At 34.2% G+C, this 23,487-nt stretch overlaps 10 protein-coding genes and 1 pseudogene across 11 annotated transcripts; 5 read left to right on the top strand and 6 right to left on the bottom strand.

Annotated features, from left to right (window-relative positions):
• Positions 1–416: 416 nt before the first annotated feature.
• NAEGRDRAFT_48124 (uncharacterized protein) lies at positions 417–1,925 on the top strand (the record flags this gene model as incomplete). Its single annotated transcript, XM_002678551.1, has 1 exon — positions 417–1,925. One exon carries the CDS (start codon positions 417–419, stop codon positions 1,923–1,925), a length of 1,509 nt encoding a protein of 502 aa, XP_002678597.1.
• Positions 1,926–1,934: 9 nt separating this feature from the next.
• Positions 1,935–4,710, bottom strand: NAEGRDRAFT_79279 (abc transporter B family protein). The gene is made up of 2 exons (XM_002678439.1): positions 2,737–4,710; positions 1,935–2,687 (listed from the first exon to the last, which is right to left on the bottom strand). The coding sequence occupies exons 1-2, from the start codon at positions 4,523–4,525 to the stop codon at positions 1,975–1,977; spliced, it is 2,502 nt and encodes an 833-aa protein (XP_002678485.1). The 5' UTR covers positions 4,526–4,710; the 3' UTR covers positions 1,935–1,974.
• A 145-nt stretch (positions 4,711–4,855) lies between these two features.
• NAEGRDRAFT_79278 (uncharacterized protein) lies at positions 4,856–6,579 on the top strand (the record flags this gene model as incomplete). Its single annotated transcript, XM_002678550.1, has 1 exon — positions 4,856–6,579. One exon carries the CDS (start codon positions 4,856–4,858, stop codon positions 6,494–6,496), a length of 1,641 nt encoding a protein of 546 aa, XP_002678596.1. The 3' UTR covers positions 6,497–6,579.
• Positions 6,580–6,802: 223 nt separating this feature from the next.
• On the top strand, positions 6,803–6,873 carry NAEGRDRAFT_t252 (annotated as a pseudogene). Its single transcript has one exon. The product of its transcript is annotated as a tRNA-OTHER (tRNA).
• A 316-nt stretch (positions 6,874–7,189) lies between these two features.
• On the bottom strand, positions 7,190–7,492 carry NAEGRDRAFT_66102 (uncharacterized protein; the record flags this gene model as incomplete). The annotated part of the gene is made up of 1 exon (XM_002678438.1): positions 7,190–7,492. The coding sequence occupies one exon, from the start codon at positions 7,490–7,492 to the stop codon at positions 7,190–7,192; it is 303 nt and encodes a 100-aa protein (XP_002678484.1).
• Positions 7,493–8,683: 1,191 nt separating this feature from the next.
• NAEGRDRAFT_57673 (uncharacterized protein) lies at positions 8,684–11,232 on the bottom strand (the record flags this gene model as incomplete). Its single annotated transcript, XM_002678437.1, has 2 exons — positions 8,684–9,528; positions 9,771–11,232. The coding sequence occupies 2 exons, from the start codon at positions 11,230–11,232 to the stop codon at positions 8,684–8,686; spliced, it is 2,307 nt and encodes a 768-aa protein (XP_002678483.1).
• Positions 11,233–12,223: 991 nt separating this feature from the next.
• Positions 12,224–13,372, top strand: NAEGRDRAFT_66099 (uncharacterized protein; the record flags this gene model as incomplete). The annotated part of the gene is made up of 1 exon (XM_002678549.1): positions 12,224–13,372. One exon carries the CDS (start codon positions 12,224–12,226, stop codon positions 13,370–13,372), a length of 1,149 nt encoding a protein of 382 aa, XP_002678595.1.
• Positions 13,373–13,464: 92 nt separating this feature from the next.
• NAEGRDRAFT_32689 (actin-related protein) lies at positions 13,465–14,652 on the top strand (the record flags this gene model as incomplete). The annotated part of the gene is made up of 1 exon (XM_002678548.1): positions 13,465–14,652. The coding sequence occupies one exon, from the start codon at positions 13,465–13,467 to the stop codon at positions 14,650–14,652; it is 1,188 nt and encodes a 395-aa protein (XP_002678594.1).
• A 3,032-nt stretch (positions 14,653–17,684) lies between these two features.
• On the bottom strand, positions 17,685–18,089 carry NAEGRDRAFT_32808 (uncharacterized protein; the record flags this gene model as incomplete). The annotated part of the gene is made up of 1 exon (XM_002678436.1): positions 17,685–18,089. The coding sequence occupies one exon, from the start codon at positions 18,087–18,089 to the stop codon at positions 17,685–17,687; it is 405 nt and encodes a 134-aa protein (XP_002678482.1).
• Positions 18,090–19,264: 1,175 nt separating this feature from the next.
• NAEGRDRAFT_79275 (beta-lactamase family exonuclease) lies at positions 19,265–21,464 on the bottom strand. Its single transcript, XM_002678435.1, has 3 exons — positions 20,992–21,464; positions 20,838–20,942; positions 19,265–20,729 (listed from the first exon to the last, which is right to left on the bottom strand). Exons 1-3 carry the CDS (start codon positions 21,459–21,461, stop codon positions 19,328–19,330), a joined length of 1,977 nt encoding a protein of 658 aa, XP_002678481.1. The 5' UTR covers positions 21,462–21,464; the 3' UTR covers positions 19,265–19,327.
• A 311-nt stretch (positions 21,465–21,775) lies between these two features.
• NAEGRDRAFT_56113 (uncharacterized protein) lies at positions 21,776–23,016 on the bottom strand. The gene has a single exon (XM_002678434.1). The coding sequence runs from the start codon at positions 22,986–22,988 to the stop codon at positions 21,855–21,857; it is 1,134 nt and encodes a 377-aa protein (XP_002678480.1). The 5' UTR covers positions 22,989–23,016; the 3' UTR covers positions 21,776–21,854.
• Positions 23,017–23,487: the final 471 nt, after the last annotated feature.

Here is a 23,487-nt window from a genome sequence, read left to right as displayed (position 1 = left end):
CTTTCTTGTGCAAATGTTTGCTTTCCCTTGGGTGTTTGTATTTGTGGTGTGTGTGTTCCCAAAAAAGGGCGGGTGCGGTGATGATATTTATTAAGTGCAGAGACCATTGCTTGTTTATCTGAATAAGGCTGCTTGTTTTTGCTTTTGTTGTGTTTACCCATCACTCTATAAAGTAAAGTACTCTCACGCACAACAAAAAACAACCACAACACAACAAGAAGAAGAAGATACATTATATATAGAACCTTCTCTGTATTGATAACTCTACCTTAATTATTTCGATATTCTCTGATCAATAAGCAGCTTGAATATAACTACTATTAAGAAGATCCTATTCAATTAATAAGTAATACCATCCATCCAATCATCCAATCAATAATTATTATAAACCTAATAATACTCATCATCAATACAAGATGAATAACAATCCACAACAACAGCTGCACTTCGCCCACAATTATAATCAGCAATACCATTCTCATCGACCAGAATATACCGTCATTCCAATACAGACCAATACTACTAAGCAACCATCCTCCCATGACTCTACATGTCCTGTAAATTCTTCTAATCAGTGCTGCTCTGAATCTGCTGAAGGAGTGTTGGCTCCTTCTACTAATTCTGTTGTTGTGAATAATAATACACCTTCAGTTCAAGCTTCCTTTCATACACTTCATAATAATTACTTTAATTCATCATCGACTAAGGCTCGTCCTATGGTCATTCATACAAAGATGGTTAACAATAATAATAATAATAATAACAATAATCACTCACAATCAACCTCCTCTCCATCAAGAACAACTTCCAATATTAATACTAATACTACTCAAAATAATAACAATAACAATACAATTAATTCTTACAATCAAACAGTGTATTGCACAAACTCCTCCTCAGATGATTCCTCTCCAAGTCCAACCAATATCAATGGCCTCACAAAGGAAAAGTATAAGAGACCATGTCCATCTGAGAGCTATAGAAACATTGCTGCCTCACTCACACTCGAGGAAATATCTAGACATTACCACTTGACGAGACAAGATGCTTGTACTGCTCTGAAGGTTTCATGGAGGGATTTGAAGGAACGTTTGAATGTATTGGGTGTGTCCAGGTGGCCAAAAACCAATGCCAAGAAGGTTACCCAATTCAATACAGTTACTTCTCACTTTGAACAGTTGTGTTCTGTTATTGAGACGGGTTGTCCACCACTAACCTGCTATCCACCACAACAAAGGAAAAAGTTCAGATCAACACCACAGCCACACAGCAATTCAATGGTCATTGTGGATAATTCGAATTGTGTTGGTCAGCAGCAGCAATCATCACCATTGGCTACCAATAAGCCAAACAAGAAACCAAACAAAATTGTCAAGATTACAGGAAACGTCGAGAAGAATCCAGCATGCTTGTCTCCGAATAATGGCTCCATATGTAGCCTATCAAGCCCATCCACAGCAAGCAATATTTCATTCAATGTGCAACAAAATTCCACTCTAATGGGAAGTCCAAAGAATAAGTCACAACCAAAGGGAGCTTTCCAAGCTTACAATCAAACAGTTCAACAGAATCATTTGGCAAATACTTATTCCTATCAAGCAAAGTGTGAAGTTCAATATTATCCAGCTCAACAACCTACAGGTTCTTCTGGTTTGGCTTATTCTCAGCAAAAACATTCAGCATCCAATTGCTGCCACCATGTTGGATCACAATCAGCTCATCAATCTCTTCCAAATATTTCAACCTTCTTTGATGAAAAGCCAACAACCTCCCCTGTACAATATCATTCCTCCTCACAACAAATTTTGCCTTCCATTAGCAGTTTTGATACCTTCCTCCAATCTCATTGCAGCAACAGCAGCCTGAAGAGAGGAAGAACTGAATCATCTGAAGATGTATTGCTCAATAAAAAGAGAATTATATAAGACTCATCTAGATTAAATGTTCAAAATGGTGTATTGATATAATTACAAGTTACTCTTTCAGTAAGTGCATGGAAACATTATCTCCAGAAACTACGAGTGAATAACTTTGTGGAACAAACAAATACTCTGCATAAACTCTAATTACCACTCCGTGATCAGTACTATCGAGCCAAACTTGTTCAACATTATTCAAAGTATCCCTGGCCATGTTATCTTGTGAAAGACCATACAATTGAGAATTTCCAAAAATCACATCTCTAAAAACATTCACCTCCAAGTCAAGATTATTGACAATATTGAGACGACTAAGAGGATTTGAAGGGTAATCTGACCAGACTAGTGTAATTTTAACATTCTTCATTGGCAAATTAGCATTAGTAGGAGCAATGTAATAAACATGTTCATCCTCGACACTTGAAAGAACTGGATCACCAAATTCAGTCTCAACATTTGATAATTGTGCAATGTTTTGAATGTTTTCAGTTCTTCCAATCCACAATTTTCTTTCACTTTTACCAAATTGGAACACATTATCAATTTGAACTTTACCAAATCCTTGATAACGAGTGGAATTCCAATTTCTTGGTGCTAGCTTTTCCAAAAATTGAGTATCCTCAGAAAGAGATGCCAAATCAACAGCAGAATTAATCATTGTAGCTTTTACAAGTGATGCTGATGGATTAAATGCAATCTTTGCATTCTTCACACCATCCACATAGTATCCATCTCTGAAATATTGTCTAACGATCGCAGTCAAGCCAGCTTTACAAATCATAGAATAATGTAAATATGAATGGTGAATTAAACTTACCTAAAGTTGGTGTTGCCATGCTTGTTCCCCGTTTAGCAGTAACATGGTCAATTAGGTTTTTTCTTTGAGAACATTGAGTTCCAACATCATCCAGAGTCGGATAAGATCTCACACTAATAATTTGATCACCTGGAGCCATAATATCTGGCTTAATTCTTCCATCCATAGTTGGTCCTCTACTACTGAAAGAGGTCACTGAATCAGGTTGAATATCCTTAACAGCAAGACTCGGATAGACACATCTTCCACAATACAATTGTCCAACTCCTCCAATGGCACATCCACAAGATCCAGTCGAAACGGACATAGTTCCTTTAGCACAATATCCACTCTCATCACATGCATCCACAATATTGTTCAAATCATTGAAATATGTACATTGATTAATGTACTTGGTAGAATATGGAGAACATTGTAAAACTGCCACAATATACTCTCTCACAACTGAATTTGTTGAGGATGTCAAGTTGGCATACTGAACTGTACGTGCTCCAAAGGAATTATGACTAGCTCCAACAGTGATAACATTCTTGGCGTGCGCTTGACCTCCAATAGTTTTAAAACCACTTCTTCCAGAATTACCAGCTGCAAACAAGGTAACCATATCCTTATTATTAAAAATGTACTCATCCGTAGAGGAGGCATAATAATTATAGGAACTACCTCCTCCCCAACTATTCGTTTGCACTCTACTATTGGCAATCTCCTTGGAGAAGGAAAAGAAATTATATGGATCAGAAGGTGGAAAAAGTGAACCAGGACTTGAAGTAAATTTCTCACCATTTTCTGAAATACATACTGGTGATGTACATCCAAGTTGAATAAATACCATTTTTGAATCTGGAGCTATTCCATTATAATCAGAAACTAACGTATCACCAATACTATTACTATAAATGGAATTTCCTGCAACACTTCCAGCCACATGTGAACCATGATCACTATCTCTTGTTCTATTATCTACAAATGCATAGTAAGCTTTGATTTTTCTGTGTGAATTGACTTGTTGTGAAGTCAACTTCATTCCTTCCTTGTAGGTTTTAAATTGAGTGACAGGAACATTTGGATCAGCAAAGAAACATGAAGTGACATCAAAAGATCCATCGACCACTGTTACTGTTTCACCTTCACCTGTCAATCCACCAAAATTCACACGTTCTTGAATTCTCTCACTTCCATCATCAATGATACTTTTGGAAAATTTGTTGGTGAGTGAAATTTCTTGTTTTGGTTCGATCCAAATTACTGAAGAATCTTTGGAAATTTCATACGAAACTCCGAGGGCATATCTTCTAGGCACTGTCAATAACATGAGATTTTGCTTTTCAATTCTTAAAAGTGAAACGCCAAATTGAGTTTCGAATATTTCCATCATTCGTTTCATTTCATTAGAAATGCCACTTGCAAACTGAATTAACAATTCAACTGTTTCTTGCTTATTTTCCATGAAATCTTGAATATCAAACTTGAAAATTGGGTCAATTTGTCCAATCCATTCAATGTAATCTTTTCCTAATAAGGATTGAATTGAATCCATGTCCATTCTTGTGGAAATTACATTTTTGGCCATTGGTTGGATATTCAAGTTAGTGTTTTCCTTTTTAAACTTTTGGATATCTTTCACTTTCAACAAGACACTGAAAAATTGAGTTTCGTCTTCTTGTTGAATATTTCGTTGATGATTTAAAGTAGACGAAAGTAAAGGTTCATTCAAAAGAAATGGATTAGATTCATGAAGAAACCTATTCATATCTCTTCTCTTCTCATTTTGTGTAAATAAATTATACATGCCATTTCTTCTACCTGTTGCTGCAAGTTTAGTTTCCACATGAAAATATTCTGAAAGAAACTGAATATTAGTTTCGCTTTTAAAGATTCCTTCGTTCACTGCTGTGGCAGAAACTAAACAGAAGCTGCCAAACAATGAGAAAATCAACAAGCATGCTGCTGTGAGCCATGTGGGTGAACTGTTTCTTTTCATTTTTTTTGCGTGTTTCACCGAAACTATTCTAGCCGAAACTCCGTGTAACATTTCCAATTATCGATCTTGTTGCCAATTAAACCTTCTTATTGGCTTTACAAAGATTTTATGAAACCCCTTTTAATGTTATTTAAAAAAATGTCACTACTCAAACACCTTCTCATTTTGACACTTCTCGCGTCCGCCGTTTGTGGTTTCTCATTCGATGAATATTTTACCATCAGAAAAACATCATTTACTTCATTTACATTAACAGGAATTGGCGTTGACTCGAGTATGATTGTGAAATTTACAAACATGAGCGGAATGGCAAAAATTAACAATCTCGAGTTGGTGTCAAATTCCTTCCCACGAGTTGTTTCAAATTTACCCTTTCTACCATATGATACCATGAATATTTACAATGTTTTTCAATTGGATTTATCGAAAAGTTTTATACCAGAAATGGCAACTATTCCAACACTTGATATTACAATGGCAATTGTAGGAACGGATGTGATGGACACGGATCCAAAAAGTTATAGATGTGTCGTATTTAAGGATAGTCAAACGGTGGTGCCAGTTAAAGCTCTTTCTCAAAAAGGAAATGAATTTACATTTACTGTTCTAAATTTGGAAAGAGATTATATTGGAAATAATAAGACACTCATGTTTGGATTGGTGGGAAAGACATTTGAGAATGTTAGAGCTGATTTTGATGTTCCTTACACGATTGAGTTTAAGAGAAGTTTGAATTTTCGTCAACAATATTCGCCAATGGATGAAAATCTAAAAATGGAATTTAAAGATATTTTTAACTTTCCATATTCGGTTAATTTACAAAATAGGCAAGGGGAATATTCAAAAATTAAGTTGGATTATGATGATTATGTACCACTCTATTTATTTTCAACAAAAACCAACACATCAGATCCAAGCTTTTTTAATGTTGTCTTTTCTTTCAATTCAAATTTCACATTTTACAATGCCACAAATGGAAAGTCATTTAATATCAAAGAAGATACCTTGAGTATTGCAACTTGGGTCAATGATTATTGGATACCTGATCAAAAATTAGTTTGTAATGAACAAACTTGTGAACTGACAAGTAGTGTGATTTCTGGCAGACTTGTCACAATTTGTGGTGTCATTGACAATACTCCACCACCTCCACATCACGAGAGAGAGGACACTGCCCATGGAGTTACATTGAGAAACAATTCAAAACTCTATTTGGAACCAATTTCTAATGGAATTTCACATTTATATCAAATTTCCTTACCTGCTGGTCAACAAGTTATTTTGAAAATTCCAAGAATATTTGGAAAGGATGCATCCACCTTTACAATCTATCAATCATTCAAATCTGAAACTCCAAATAGTCAAAATTATGAGAATGTTGTAGAAATTTCAAAAACTATGAAAAGTATTACAATTTCCAATAATGAAACATTGGCTCGTACAGCATACTTTCAATTATTTGCAAATCAGAATGCCATTAATTATATTGACGTGTCAGCTTTCATGATGCCTATTTCTCCCTCTTACAGTAATCCAACTATTGGAAGTCCAAGTAGTAATGATGGAAATATAATCTCTGAAAAAAGAGATTTCACATGGCTTTATGTGTCAATTGGAGTTGTGTTTGGTGGTTTATTGTTGGCAGCTGTCATTACCATTGTTTTTGTACTTGTTTCAAAGTGGAGAATGAAGAGACAGGCAGCTCATATTAATAATCCTTCAATTGCCATGATGGACTCTTCATCTTCAAAGTATTATGTAATGAGAGATGGTTTCTAATAATTTATTGTTATCCTCATTTCAATAATAATTAAATACTATTATGTAACACAGTCAACATTTATAAAATTTAGTGGATGAAATGTTATTCTTGTGCTTTATCAGATAAAATCAAGAACATACTATTTGAATCTTCAAATGATGGCTCTCAATGCCCTATGGCATTAAATACATCAAATGATCTTAGCATAATTTGAAATATTTTACAGCATGTTCAAACGAATACTCAATTCTTGTTGTGTTGTACTTTAAGCATTTTGGATATTCCTTATATTAAATTAAGGAACCTTAATATCTTAACAAGAAGCGTCGATGGTTTAGTGGTAGAATACGGCGTTGCCATCGCCGTGACCCGGGTTCAATTCATTTTGATAGTATGAATTATTGTGAAATGAATAGTTGTTTCTCAATTTCAATTTGGGAATTTCATTTCCCGTTCTCCAACTCTATGTAGGATTTTGTTTAAAATCTTGTTAATTTTGTTTATTTAAATTTATGTGCGTCGACCAATTAATAAACATACTAGTACATGTATTAAAATCCGTTACCCGATGGTTAATGTTTAAAGTTTGAGTAAATGTTTGAATTGTTTCATCATGTAATGTGTTAATTCACAGTTTGTGAACATCAATGAATAAATAATAAATTTAATTTATTGTGTGATGACATTCCCAATTAGGAAATTCCGTTTCCCTATACCCAATCATCAATATCTTTAATATTGCAATCGAAATCTTCAATATCACTTTCAATAATGTTATTCTTCTTTGTTTTCTTTGATGGTGATTGAGCGTCAGGTTGATATGTAATAAATCTTGAGTTCTTTTGACTATCTTTTCTAACAAGAAACTTTCGTTTAGAATATTGTTGAATAATATTTGATGGCAAAATTTCAATTTTATATTGAATAATTTCATTCTTATCAAAATATGTGTTACTTAAATCATTCAATACAATTTCATAATAATACTTGTTTAAACTAAATGTTGGAATCATTTGTAATGTAATTGATAGAAATAATAAACCTCTTCCGAATAAATAATAATATTTGTGATCATGTTCATCATCTTGAATTTTAATTGTATAAATTCCTTGTGATATATTTAATGATTGATCATATTTAATATTACCATTACATAAATAAATAAAACTTTTAGGAAATTCATATGTTTTGTTGTATCTGATGAATAAATTTTTGTTGTTGATTTACCTAATTCATTTAAAACAACTTTTACATCTTCATATTCACGAATAATATCTTCAATTTTAGTTGGTGAATTTTCTTTCTTTAAAATACAATTAGGATATGTACTAACAAATCTAATTGTACCATCATCTATAAAATAATAAATTATTATTATTTAATCATCATCAATCATCATCAATCATGATGATTTACAAAAAAGGAAATTCCATTACCCGTGAGTCAATTAATAAATATAAAATAATAGAAAACTTACTTGTATTAACAATTCTATCATATACTGGACACTTATTCCAACATTCATTGAAAGAACAACATTCAATGAAAAATTGAAGAACAACATTTGTTAATAATTCAACATGATGTTTCACATCATGAATTAAAAATAATGAACAGAATTCAACATGATGTTTCACATCATGAATAATATTAAAATAAATAATTCATAATTTCATCATAAAATTAAAAGTTAAATGAATTCCAAAAAAGGAAATTTCAATTCCCGGTCGACGCAAACCAGTTACTTTTCTTAGCCTCCTTTTACATTTTGTTTGATTATCACTAAAACCAGACATTAATTACTATCTTCCATCCAAATATTACTACCTCTAATCCCAATTCTTTTTGAGAATGGGTCATTTTTAATTTTTTTTAAACCAATTAGTATTAGAGTTGGGGTAATGCAGCGTGAGTTTGGCTACCCAGAATAGAATTGGAATTCGATTTTATTTGTTTGCAAAATTTATCAATTAATTAAGGACAAGACAGTACCCAAACTCAATTACTGTACATAATCGTACAAGCAATGAAGAGGACCTCTTCCGCAATTCTCATAGTTCTAAACCCAGGTTATTATGTACAAATATAGTTAAGTAATGATCAAAAAAGATGAATATTAATTGTTACCCCAATTTGGCTCACATTCACCTCATTTGAATTTTGAATTGCGAATATGGACATGTTGGAGTTAAATTGACAATAAATTAATGAATAACTTTATGTACAACAATTTCTACAACACCCTTAATAAGCTCTGCTTTGGTTGGTTGTAAATGTTCATAAATCAGTTTTTCCTCATCCGACAATTTGTTTTGATCATAGACTGTCTTGGCAATTTCGAATGCTGTCATGCCATTGAATGGTTGAAGTCGACTGGAGCTACCTCGTTTCACATTAACACGGTGGCCCTTCTTGGTAGCTCTCATTCCACAAACTAGTTGTATGACATCTGAAGCTCTATTGAGAACGCTCCAGTGGAGTACATTACCTCCCTCAAAGTAATCACATGGCTTGATGTATTCTCTAGAGAGAAGGAATCTTAAAGTGTTAACCTTGGACATGGTTGCAGCAATTTTTGCTGCCATTTGGACTGTGACTAAATTCATTTCCAAAATAACCTTCACTGCGTTCAAATTGTCAATGAAAATGAAATTTCTGGCAACATATTTTCTAATGAATGCCTCAGTTTCAATACCATCATCTTCGTGGTGGTGATGTGGTCTTTTCAATAAGATTGAAAGGGATGGTTTCTTCTTCTTTTGACCCTCTTCTTCCAATTTGAGATTTTGATTTCTTTCATTTTCAATGTGGAACTGGAGGGCAGTGATCAAGATTTTAATCACATCATTGTCTTTCAGTTCTATAATCTTTTCTAATTGCTCAATATCAAGGAGAATATTTTCATATACCTTGCTTGGTTGTGCCTTACAGAGCATTTTCAGAATGTCAATTCTTCTCTTCTTGGCAGCATAAGTGAAACAGCTAAAACCAACAAATTCTTCTCCAATCATGTGTAAAAATTCTTGATCTCTAATCAACACGAAGGAGTCTGGAGAATAGATTAGAAAATCCAATCGTTGTCTCCAATCACCTTCTATTGAGAATGAATCATTTCTAATATTGTTATCAATGATATTAATCAAGTCTCTGATATTTCTTCGTTGCTTCATGGTGAGAATAATTTGATGAATGACAGGTGGTATGTAAGGCTCTCCAGCATAATGAACACTTCCAATGGTCAATCGACGTGGTCTGCTATTGACAGGAATTTCAATCTTTCTAGATTCCAACCTGGAGGTGGTGTGGTGCATTGTCTTGTTTCTTCATTTACAGAGAGGTTTCTATTCAGGGAATGGCTACTGCCAAAGAATGATTGTGTTGGTGAGGAGGTGGACGAGCTCTCTGAAGAGCTACTAGTCATCATGCCATCTGCTTGTTCGTATGTATTGCTAGATGGTGATGGAATAAATAAATCTGATTGGGAAGGGCTCGAATTTCCCTTGACAAATCCTTTGGATATAATCTCGTAACTATAGTGCTTTTTTACATTCTTTACACAGTCTGGGCTATGACAGTCGTCAGTCAAAGACATTGTATCTTGACAACTGTTTGGAGTAAGATTGATGGTAGAGTTGGGTGGAAGAATCATAGTCTTGAACATTGTTTCTAAATGTTTCTTATTTTTACAATTCTTTTTGTAAACAACCACACTCGCAAATTGTGGCTTTTCCTTCTTCTTTGTCTTGCTTAATGTTGGAGAAACACATTCGTGCTCTAATGGATGACAATCAGTCAGTACCTCACTCTCGAATCCCTTAATGTAGGAATCAATTTTCAAAGTGACCTGTATACATTTCGTTGAATTATTAGTAATGGTTGGAATATAATTCTCAATACATTGAATATGGAGATAGTCATCTATTGTCTTTTGATAGGCATCACACGAGGCAAGTGTTCTACTCCTTCTCCTTTCAACAATGGATGGTGAAGTTGATGGATCATAAATTCTGCTACCACCCGTACTAATTGAATTCATTGAAGAATTGCAAGAATTGAAAGATTGAGATGTCAAATAACCATCATAGGTTGCAAATGTCTTTTTGGTGGGTGTCTTTGGTTTCTTTGGACTGCCATACAGACAGTTTCCATCCTCATTCGAATTGGAAGATAACGTCTCTTCTGATCCATTCGAAGATGACGAATTGGATGATGACGAAGAGAGCTGACTCGTTAATTTAGTAAATGGCTTTGGAGAGAGTGAAGGAAGTGGTGAATTAAACTCTGCCCTCCTTGATGGATCACCACCACCATTCAATTGAGAACTTGTATTTACTCCAAAACATTCCTTATTCTGTTGTTGTTGTTGAACAACACTAAAAGGTGAATGAACAGAACCAGAAGCAGATGATACAATTGACTTGTTAACTCCTTGTTTGAGATCCAACACTTCCAAAGCCTTTCCGAATACAATGTCATCTTCATATTCAGTAATTTGTTGTTGTTTTCTTGCAGATGGTTGTCTCCTTGTTGGAGTGGATGGTGAAGAAGAATTATTGTTTGTATGAGGAGGAGGTGCTGTTGATGATGAGGAATGAAACAAGAGAACACCCAATGAATCATTCAATGATTGTTGTTGTTGCTGTTGTTGTTCAAGCATGCTGCTTACTTCTTCCTTGTTTGGTTCACAAGACGAAAACGAAGCCTTCGAAATGTTCAGCTTGCTATTGTTGTTTTGATAATTTGCCGCCAACATGATGTTTAGGCTTTTTTTTCATGGGTAGCCTTTGTATGTGTTTGGAGAGAGAACACAAAGTGCATAGCGAGTCTTTCAAATATAGTACAGTATAAAATTGCCTAAAAATGAGTTTTGGATACCAAATAAAATCGCGTTTTCGTCTTTTTGACTTTTTTGGATGAATCTATAATTTGAGAAGAATATAAAGATGTTTTATTTTGGCCAAAAAACCACTATTTGAAGAAATTATCAACAACAGTGGCTATGGAGAATATTCCTTTCACACTAATACTTTTGTAAACTCTGCTAATATTGTGCTGCTATACATCAATCCTGTGAATTATCCTTAAAATCATCAAGAGAGATTGATCGGCACAGATGTTTATAACAATTATATAAAGCAGAGGTCACTGTTTTATCTCTTTCAACAGGTGAGAATGCACACAGTTAGGAAATTTCTGTAGTATTTTTGATTATCAATCGATTTTTACATCCATCAATATCGTCAAGTTGCACGCTCATTGAGAGATATAAAGGTCTTTGAGTTTGTTAGGATTAAGTCTTCCTATCCAGTAGTTATATAAACTGAATACAGTTAGAATAACAGTATGACGATTAAGGATTCTGGGTAGGGTTTGGAATATTCCATAGATTGATTGTTTCATTGTACAATTCCAATCACATTACAGAGATGTGGTATTCTAATACATTGTCCATACATACGCTTGAAGGAATTTTAATTCATCAGAAAGTTTCACAAAAATTCAATAATGTTCATCATCATCATTAAGAAATATTAAAATATGTAATTTACACGTGTCAAACACCCTTAATCCATATTTGCAATTATCATCATTTTGGATTCCTCTTCCTTTTCACTTAACAAAACCTTCCATCCTTATCTTCTTTCCAATTCCCTTCAAATTCAAGCAAACTTTATTTTGAGCCTTTTCCAATCTCTATTCAAAATCAAAACTCTTAAAAAATATCTCAAAATCTTTCCCGCTCAATGTCCAATAACAATAATAACTTGCCTCCACAAAGCACTGAACACTACGTCAAGTTGGATGATCATGATCAAAGTAATGGTCTGATGTATTCATCCATTGATACTACCATGAGTGGATCTGTATATAACCAACAACAGCCACAACAACCAATGTATCAACAACAACAATTACCACCAGTTGTCGTCGGATCATCCCCTTCTCAACAACAACCATTAGTTGAATCAACCATTATGACCAATGATAATAATAATAATACTAACAATCAGGCACCACCATCCCGTGGTATTATCGAGACGGTTAATGATTCATTGAGTAGTCTTGTAAATAGCATGTCCATTTCCTCCACACCAACCACAAATTCAACCACTAGAAATAATACCTATCTCCAACCAAAGTATAATCCAATTGGCAATATTGAAAATCCTCAAACTTTATATGAATATACTATTGATTCTGGATTTTTGGATTGCCAATTGGTTCATCCAACTGCATTGGGTCAAGTCAGTTCAAGAATTACTTTTGAAATGATCATCCAACACAAGACAATTCCAAATATTTCTCAAAAGATTAACAAGAATGAAATTGGAGGAAGTGCCACTTATAGACCTGACTTGAAGGTTCACATTACTGCCTTAGATAAGGTATCCACCTTCACTGAGAGAATTGAAGCTCTTGTCAATTCTGATCCACAAAAATCATTGCACAACTTTTTTATTTATGTTATTGTGAAAAAGACCAAGGTTAACCTTTTGGATGTCCAAAAGACTGCTATTGCTTATTCACCATGTTTTACTTTGGCTGACTTTTTAAAGACAGGCACCGAACAACAACAACAACCAATGTATTCATTCGATTTATTCAAGGATCAACAATTGAGAGAACATGTCGGTAAATTGGGTGTTAGATTGAGCATTACTGCCTATTCCGATTATCAATACGTCAATAGTCTTCCATCTGGTTTCTTTGCTTCAAAGGCATTCACAGTTCCATATACTTCAAAGAGTCAAAAAATTAGCTCTTTACTTTCACTCACTGAAAAGGTCAAGTTGTGGCTCAATTCCTATTCATCTTTAATTAAGGTTATTGAAATTTCCAATGCCAATGATGGAAAGGAATTAGTTCAAGTAGTCTTGTATCAAAAATTGTAAATATATTTTAACAACACAACTATTCACATTGATATTTTGATTTTGTAATACCTTTTTTGTAATCTCTCCAATAAGAGAATAATTTAAAAAAAATGTCATTCAGTGATGAGTGGCCAGAAGTATTCGTTTTAGATTGCGGTTCAAGCACATTCTATGCAGGCATAGCAGGAGAAGATGCACCCAGCTGTGTCTTTCCTTCCTGTATCGGAACACCTAAATATTCACCCATCATGATTAGTGATTGCACTATGAAATCAGGTTATATTGGTGATCAGGCAATTAAACGAGAAGGAATTCTCAATCTAAACTATCCCATCCGAAATGGAATTATTAAAAATTGGGATTTGATGGAAATTTTACTTGATTATACCTTTCAAGAAATTCTCTCAAAAAATACTCAAAATTCTGAATGTGAAATTTCAGACAATGAATCGAGATCAATACTATTCATTGATTCAATTTTACAACCCTCCTCACAGAAGAATCATTTAATGCAATTATTCTTTGAAAAGTATGGATTTGGATCGTTTGCCTGCTCTCCACAACCTCTCATGTCTGTCTATGCATGTGGAACAACGACGGCACTGAGTTTATGCTTGGGAGAGGGTGTGATTCAGATAGTGCCATGTTATTGGGGATTTGTAGATAATAATACAACGAGGAGGATTAATTTTGGAGGAGCCAATGTTACAGATTACATGATTAAAATGTTGAGTGAAAATCATGGAATTTGTTTGGAAGGGAATAGGTCAATTGTGGATCAAATGATTAGGAAAATTGGTCGTGTTGCAGAGGATTATGATAGAGAATATGAAAATAGTCGAATGTCTAGTGAAGGACATCAACAGTATGAGCTACCTGATGGTCAAGTGTTAAATCTATCTCATGAACATTTCACATGTAATGAAATTCTCTTCAATCCTCAAATAATTAATTCTGAATATCCAGGAATTGTTGATATTATTCAAGACAGCATGCAAGCATCAAACATTGACACTCGCTACGGTCTCTACAATAATATTATCATTTCGGGAGGAGTTTCGCTCCTTCCTGGACTGGCAGACAGAATTAGACATGATTTGGCACAATTAATACCAAAATCATTGAGATTAAGTGTGGTGGCAGCTCCTGAGAGACGTTACTCATCATGGATTGGAGGAAGTATTGCTGGTTCCCTTGAGTCCTTCGCAGAAATGGCTGTTGCTATGGCGGATTATGAGGAATATGGATGTGAAGCATTGCAGAGAAAGAAACGATTTTTCGATTGTTTTCAACCTTAAAGAGAATATGAGATTTAATTAAATTTCAAACTTGTTAACGATATTATTTAAGGATTTATTAAAAGTTTGGTTCTCTCAATCCCCAAATTAATGGAATAAACACACTACACAGCACAAAGTAAATCATATTGAGAGGAAGACCCACCTTTACATAATCCAAAAATCCATATCCACCAGGTCCTTGAATAATTAAATTGCATTGATATCCGATTGGAGTTGCAAATTCACTGGAGGAGGCAACAGCAACAATAATTCCAAACATTTGAGAGTTTAAATTTCTTGATTGAGCCAATGCTAGAGCGAGTGGGAGAGTTGTGGCTGCTGCACTGTTATTGGTAATGACCTGAGTGATGGTTTGAGTAATGAAGAACATGATGGCTGGCAAAATAATATCCGGAATATTCATGGCATTGATGAGTTCAGAAAATGCTTCAGAAATGCCTGAATTTCTAATACCAGTACCAACACCTAAAGAACATGCTACCAGAATGATTAATTCCCAATCGACAGAGGCTATAGCTTTGGTTGGTGAGAGCAATTTCAAAATGACCATCAATCCAAATGCAACCATTGCACAAATGACCATTGGAATTCCAGCACTAGCTCCAATAATCATGGCCATAAAGATTGGAAAGATTAAATATTCCCACCACCACAAGTTAAACTCTCTTCCTCTAAATTTCACAATGAATGGTCTGTGATCGATTTTTGGATTGACACTACATCTAGAAATGCTGAAAAATTCGAGACTTTCTCTATGTTTCTCATAGAAATCTGCCTTGCATAAAACGAGAACTGTATCACCAACTTGAACTTTGAGTTCAGAAAAGTCACTGGCATCAGTGGTTGATTTGATAATTGACTCACGATGTCTCACTGCGAATAATGCAACTTGATAGAATTGAGAGAATTCACTGTAGGTCTGTCCACAACATGGATTACTGGTTCCTACAACAATTTCAAAATATTCTGGATCATTGGATGGCTCTGATTCTTCTTGACCTAAAGCTTGTTTCAATTGACTCTTTGGAACTGGGAATCTAGTGAGGGAATTTTCACCTGCTTGCGGTTGAGATCCTTCTTCTTGAGCATTTTCCTCAGTGACTTCATTTTGATCCAAATTGACTGTAGTTTCATCCAAAGATTTTCTCAATTCTTCAGTACCAATCACTTTGAAAATACTAGTATCCTTAAATTTATCAGAAAGTCCAGTAACTGAGTGCAAGGCCATAATATCCTTTGGACTTCCCTTGAAGAAAATCTTATCTCCCAACTGAACAATATAATCATCTGGAACTGGAACAATCTTTTCCGTCATGTTATCATCCAAAGATTCGGCGCTTTCTTCAAAACGACCTTGTGGACGAATCACTTCAATAATTTCCAATTTAGGTAAATGTAAATGTTCCAATAATTTAGTCTTGTTCTTTCTCAAGAGAGGAGATTGTGGATCCGTAACAGTCAATTGGGAAAGGAAATTTTCAGCCCTCTCAGTTGCATACTTGAATAAACCACCCTTCTTATTAGGTAATAAACTATATCCGAATGTCATCATGTAAATAAAGGTAGCCACGAGTAAAATTCCACCAATATAAATAAATTCAAAGAATGAGAAGGATCTATATCCATAATTGACCATCAATCCTGAAACCACCAGATTAGTACTAGTACCAATCAATGTACACAAACCACCAGCAACAGTGAAATAACTCAATGGAATTAAAAACTTGGAAGGAGATAACCCATTAGCTCTGCACCAATCCTTAATAATTGGTAAAAACAAGACAACAATTGGAGTATTGTTCAAAATTGAGGACAAGATGGCAATTGGGAGAAACATTCTCAAATAGGATAATCTTGGAGTAAGCCAAGGTTTTCCAAACATGATACTTGACAATTTCAACAAAATTGGATTGGTAGAAAGAGGTTGGACAACTGGGAAGAGAAATGCAATAGCCAACAATCCATCATTTGAGAACCCATTCAATGCCTCCTTCAATGTCAAAACTCCACTCAATAAAAAGAAAACAAGAGCCATAAAAATTACAAAATAAGGTCTGTACAAGTCAAAAATCAAACCAATCAACATTCCCAAAACAGTTACCAAAACAAACCACAATTTCCAACTAGTAATTGAATAATCCTGAATTGGAGATAAAGATCCACAAGTATTTTGTAAAATTCCAAAAGCAACACCACCACGAGAATGATTCACAATTTGCAAAGCATATTTTCCCTTGAACAAATCTGGAATTTTCACATAATAATTCGTATTATTTACAACTATTATTGAACCATCAATTGAATTTCCCAATTCAATTACAATCGGAAGTGTATAATTCTTCAATGGTTCATCATTGGTTTCCTCAATACCAATCAACGACTTGGTATAATTTAAATATAATGAATTGGAATGTACTAGTTGATATTTCAATAAATTATCTGCTTCTTCTTCATCGATATCTTCTTCTTCTGATGAATAGGAAGTCTTGATTAAAAGTTGTGATTTCTCAAAGGAATATTCCACTTGAGCTAAACCAACAATTTTGCCGTTTTCAATTTGTTTCAATTCACTCTGGAATTTGTAAGTGGCTATTAGAAGATTATGATGATGAAATTGTATTGTGTCATTGATAATGTACAATATTTAGATTTGGTAAAGATATGATAATGATGATAATTTTACTCACCTCCGATAACAGCATGACAATTAATTAAGAGTAATGCCAATGATAATAGCAATACAAATAAAAGGAAAGAGCACGATGATGAGGATGACAATTTGCTGATCCCCCGTGATGTCATCTTGTGTGTGTGCTGGTTTTTTATCGTGTGATTATTAAAACATCAACACCAGTTGGTTGTACGGAGAATGTTATCTGATGAATGTTGGAAATTCCACAATCTTTTTCAAATCTTTTTTTCCTTTACAATGAGAGCAAGGTCAAACTTATCAACCTAATTGACAACAACAGAGATTGCTCCGTTCATTAATGAATAAAACTAATTGAATTTTACAAAAATTATCAAATTTATTCACACTTAATAGAACTATAAATATTCTTGACAAAGGTCAAACTAGAGAGGAAACCAACAGTACTCATCATTAAGAAAACAGCAAAGGCAATAACCAAGTTGTAACCAACAAAGAAGGTTGTTTGGAGAGTGCCTGACATGCCACTTTCCATAATGTAGTAATAGAGGGAATAACCAAAAACGAAAATACTGCTAGTACCACCAAACTTGATACTTCTCCACCACCAATTGTGGTTTTCTTGTGAGAGAGTCAAATAAATGAGAGAAATGGTAATGCAACTAGTGACAGCAATCAAAATCAAGACAACCATCAAAACAATTGGGAATGGAACGTGACCATATTGACCCCACATACTCAAATACAAATAATGGAGTTCAATATAGTGTATTACCAAATCCATAGCATCATAATCCTTTCTGAGCATACGAATAATGATAAATGTCAAGAATGATGTCAAAACAAGGATAAAGATCAAGCTGTTAATAATTGAGAACCATTGGATTTCCAATTCATCACTATTAAAGTTCATACCAATAAAGTAATTAACACGTGTAACGTATTGTTTGGCTGTTTGTTGCCATTCAGCTGAATATTTAAACTTGATGAGAGTAACATCATCGGAAGAAATATCAACCTTGGAAGAAGGTTGAGCAACAGCAGTAATAACATGATTACCATTGTAAGTCAAAGAGAATTTGTAGCTATTGTAAAGATAATACTTGTGTTCAACAGTGTCATAATAACCAATGTGAACAATCATTGGAATACCATCATAATACATGAGCATGAGATAATCTTCCTTGATTGAGGAACGTAAAAGTGACAAATCTTCCTTGTTCAATGACTTGGAGCAAAGTTCAGTCTCGGCAGGAACATCGACTAGAATTTTACATTATCAATTATTATTATCATTATCATTATTAATGTTAATTATTGTATTATTGTTGTTAGGTATTATTATTATTAGAAAGAAAATAATACAATCAAAGTAAATTGTTGAAAAGAATTAATAGTAAGTGGGATTGAATTAACACAAGCAATAACAAACCTTCAAATCTAATATCATAATTTGAAATGACAGAATCAGCACTACCAGTAAGTTCTTCACCCAATGAAGTATCTGTTGATCCTTTAGCATCGCAAAATGGTAATTGTTTATAACTATAAGTTTCTGATGGGTTGTATTTAGACCACAACTTTTCAACCACTAAATCGATAACATCATGAGTTTCATAGACAGAGTTGGTTTTTGTTTGTCTGGTAACTGTTTTCTTCTCATCTGCGGCACTACACAATACGAGTATGGAGAACAAAATGGTGAGTACAATCGCAAAGGACGACAGACTCCTTGTTGATGATAATTTAGAGACCATATTATTTGATGATGAAAATTTCCTCTCTATTTGTTGTGATGAAAGCACGTTGTATTAGGTTAGAGGGAATTTTTTTGTGTTTGTCATCATCAGTGCGTGGATTGTGACTTGTATCATTACCGTTGAACAAAAAGTAAGAATTGTGCAATGGATGATGAAACTCTCTGCAGAGAGAATAATGAGAAGCATCCTATTTATTGTTGTGGATAACTTAATTTATTATTATTCAAATGAAATTTACAAGTCAAATATATTTACAAATAATTTAAAAGAATCTTAAAAGGAAGGCAATAAAGGCAATTAAAATAATACCAGCATACATCACGTGAACCATATTGGTCTTTCCAAGTTTTGGAATATCAGGCATATTGCTTGAAATGACATCTTGTAAACTGTTATTGGTTGAAACAACACTAGCTCTTCTACTGTGACTGAAGGAGAGTTCAGTTCTCATGTGGAATGTTGTACCTCTCTTTGGAACGAGAGCATTAACATCCAATTCAACACAAATTTCTCTAGCCATACTACGGAGTGAGGTTGGTTCTCCGTGGACAACGAAAACCATCTTTGGTTTTGGATTTTTGGCAGCCTCAATCCATTTAATAACATCATCAGTATCACCGTGAGCAGACAAACCTTGGACTTGCATGACTTGGCATTTAACATTGACAGTCTTGCCCAATAATTTGATATCTCTGACACCATTAAGCAAGTCTCTACCTCTTGTACCTTCAGCTTGGAAACCACTCAATAAGAGAACGTTCTTTTCATGAGGAGCCAATTCTTCAAAGTGGAATAAACAACGACCACCTGTCATCATACCACTACTACTGATAATGACACATTTAGAATAACCATCCTTGAGCTTTTTGTGAAGTTCCTTAGATTCCTTAGCACTATTATGGCAAATGACATCTCTCAAAATTTCGTGTGCATCCTTTTGATGTTCGTCCAATAAATATTGTTGATAAAAATCAAGAGCTTCAACTGACATTGGAGAGTTCATGTGGACAGGAAGTGTTGGAATTTCCTTCTCTCTCATCATCTTTAACAAGTGATAAGCAATAGTTTGAGAACGACCAATGGCAAAAGCTGGAATAAGAATTACACCATCATTTTCCACAATATGTTCAACAGCTTGTTTCAACGCTGGTTTAACCTTAGTTTCAATAATGTAATCTTGATCCTCAGCAGCTCTACCAGTTGCAAAATCAATGTGTGACTTGCCACCATAAGTAGCTTCACAAATAACATAATCAGCTCCCATTGGTAATTGAGGTTGTTGTTGCATTGGAGTGGAGGTGTGGAAAGTTCCCAAATCTCCTGAAAAGATAATCTTTTCCTTTGTGTCAAGAGTAATTTCAACAAACGATGATCCCAACAAGTGTCCTGCATTAAAGTATTTAAAGCTGAATTTGTCTTCATCCAATCTACTTTTAACAACAATTTTTTCTCCATACTTGACAGTTCTCACCAACTTGAAACAGTTGAGAACATCTTCTTCGGAATAGAGTGGAAGGGCAACCTCATGTTTAGTAGTTTCTTTGTGATTGGCATAGTGAGCATCTTCTTCTTGTAAACGAGCAGAATCCAACAAGATTAGTTTGGTCAAATTAAATGTTTGTTCTGTCATGTAGATTGGTCCAGTAAATCCAAGAGCAACCATTCTATTTTGATATTATTATGATGATTGAAGATTAAATTATTCATTCCGATTGATGATTTTTGATAGTTTTAATTTTCATTTGTATCAAAACATTGTATAAAAAACATACCTTGGAAGATAACCAGTGTGATCCAAGTGAGAGTGAGTAATAATGATGGCATCACACATTGTTTCAACAGGTTTTGATGATGAAATTAATTTCCAGTTTCTCTCTCTTTGATAATTAATCTAATTAAAACAAATGAAAGAATTAAAAAACATACCTAAGTTCCTTCAAACCTTGATACATTCCGCAATCAATCAAAGCATTCAAAGATCCATAAGTAATCATGTGCTTACTACCAGTAACAGTACCTGAAGCACCAAAGAAACTAATTTCAGCATGATTTGGGAAAGTTTGAGGCTTCGGAAGCTTGTCCAATTCCTTTCTAGCTTGTTTTACTTCATCTTTGTGCAATGACCTAATATCAGTCTTGGAAAGCTTAGTTTTATCTAATGGCATTTCAATCATATGTGCACCTTCTCCCTGATCTTCATAAGTAGAAGCAGCAACCGGCTTTTCTTCCTTTGGTTTAGTAGCTTGTTTAATCTGAGCTTCCTTCTTGTAAAAATCTTGCAATACTTGTTCATCTGCAGTGATATCCTCATGTTCTTCCTCTTCAAAACTGCTCTCATCAGCAGCAGTCTTGCTAGTTGATTTTTCAATGGTTTCCTGCAATTCTTGTTTGCTCATTTTTTTTTCTATTTTAGATCCTTTTGAATAGATCCAAATATATTTTATTCATAAGTACATTATTTACGAATAATATCTTTTTGTGCGTCATCCTAAACTTCCGTGCTGTTGGTGATGACGAATATTCGAGAGAGAGTCAACATGTTGATGATGACTATTTAAGGGCTTGAGAGTAAATGAGAATCTTTTTGATTTAAGGGAAGATTAATTTAGTTCATTTCCAAGTTTTGTCTATAATAACTTTGAACCTATTCGAAGTTTGTTAAAGATTTCAATTTCTCTTTCGCAACACAAAAAGTATTCAGATTGATTTTAATTTTACATAATAGTTTTATTACAAACAAGTTTTTGTTGTTTGTTTGGGAGAATTGAATTGTTTCAAAATCAATAGATTTAGAAACACTTTCTGTGAACAATACCTGGACCGGCATCCTCATATTCTTCCTTTGTGATCCACATTTGTTGGAAAGTGGACAATGAAGCCAAGATGGAACCACCAATCCAGACAGAGTACTTTCTTTCAGGTGGAGCAACAACCTTAATCTTCATTGAAGCAGGAGCCATAGCAGTCAATTCCTTGGTCATTCTTTCAGCAATACCTTCGAACATAGTAGTACCACCAGACAAGACAACGTTACCGTACAAGTCCTTTCTGATGTCAATATCACATTTACCAATGGAGTTGAAAGTAGTTTCATGAACACCAGCAGCTTCCATACCAATGAAGTTTGGTTGGAACAAGACTTCTGGACATCTGAATCTTTCGTTACCAACAGTGATAACATTACCATCTGGCAATTCGTATGACTTTTCAACTGATGATGATTCAGCAGCAACCTTCATTTCAGCTTCGAAATCCAAAGCAATATAACAGAGCTTTTCCTTAATATCTCTGACAATTTCTCTTTCAGCAGTAGTATTGAATGAATAACCTCTTTCCATCAAAATCTTCATCAAATAATCAGTCAAATCACGACCAGCCAAATCCAATCTCAAGATGGCGTGTGGCAAAGCATAACCTTCATAGATAGGAACAGTGTGGGAAACACCATCACCAGAGTCCAAAACAATACCAGTAGTTCTACCAGAAGCATACAAGGACAAGACAGCTTGAATAGCGACGTACATAGCTGGAACTGAGAAAGTTTCAAACATAATTTGAGTCATCTTTTCTCTATTGGCCTTTGGATTCAAAGGAGCTTCAGTCAACAAGACTGGATGTTCTTCTGGAGCAACTCTCAATTCATTGTAGAAAGTGTGATGCCAGATCTTTTCCATATCATCCCAATTGGTAACAATACCGTGTTCAATTGGATACTTCAAAGTTAAAATACCTCTCTTGGATTGAGCTTCATCACCAACATAGGCATCCTTATTACCCATACCAACCATAATGGACTTTTGCTTTGGTCTACCAATAATTGAAGGGAAGACAGCTCTTGGAGCATCATCACCAGCAAAACCAGCTTTACACATACCAGAACCGTTATCGACAACGAGGGCTTGAACGTCTTCACAGAATGACATTTTTATAGAATTTGAATGGATTTGTTTTTTTTTGATTTTTAATTGATGATTTGTGTGTTAAAAAAATATTTAAATGAAAAATTAATGATAGAATGATTGATGTGATTGATGGCAAGTCAAATTGAAGTTTAAAAAACTATTTTAGAGGTCATTTTTTAAATGTGGAAAGTCAAGTGAAGAAGAACAACTTTACAATATGACTTTTCATTATTTTCATTCAACACATCATCAAACATTACGAGCAAACAATCAGCAAACATTGCAATTAACAACTTACTGTAATTTTCAACATGGAAAAAATTCATCAAGTTTGATAAAAAATAGAAAACCTTCATCTACAATATTCTTGCATCTGCTCACACAATTCCCACCACATACATATTGATAGTAATATCACATCGTTATTTCTTGTCCCTTTCTAGTTGGAGGGCCGTCAATTGTTGATTATCATTGGATGGTATTATTGTTGTTGTTGGTTTAACATTTAGTGGAGAGGCTA

Source organism: Naegleria gruberi (assembly GCF_000004985.1).
Source record: "Naegleria gruberi genomic scaffold NAEGRscaffold_17, whole genome shotgun sequence".
NCBI lineage: Eukaryota > Heterolobosea > Eutetramitea > Acrasida > Naegleriidae > Naegleria > Naegleria gruberi.
This window is presented reverse-complemented; position numbering and strand designations above follow the sequence as displayed.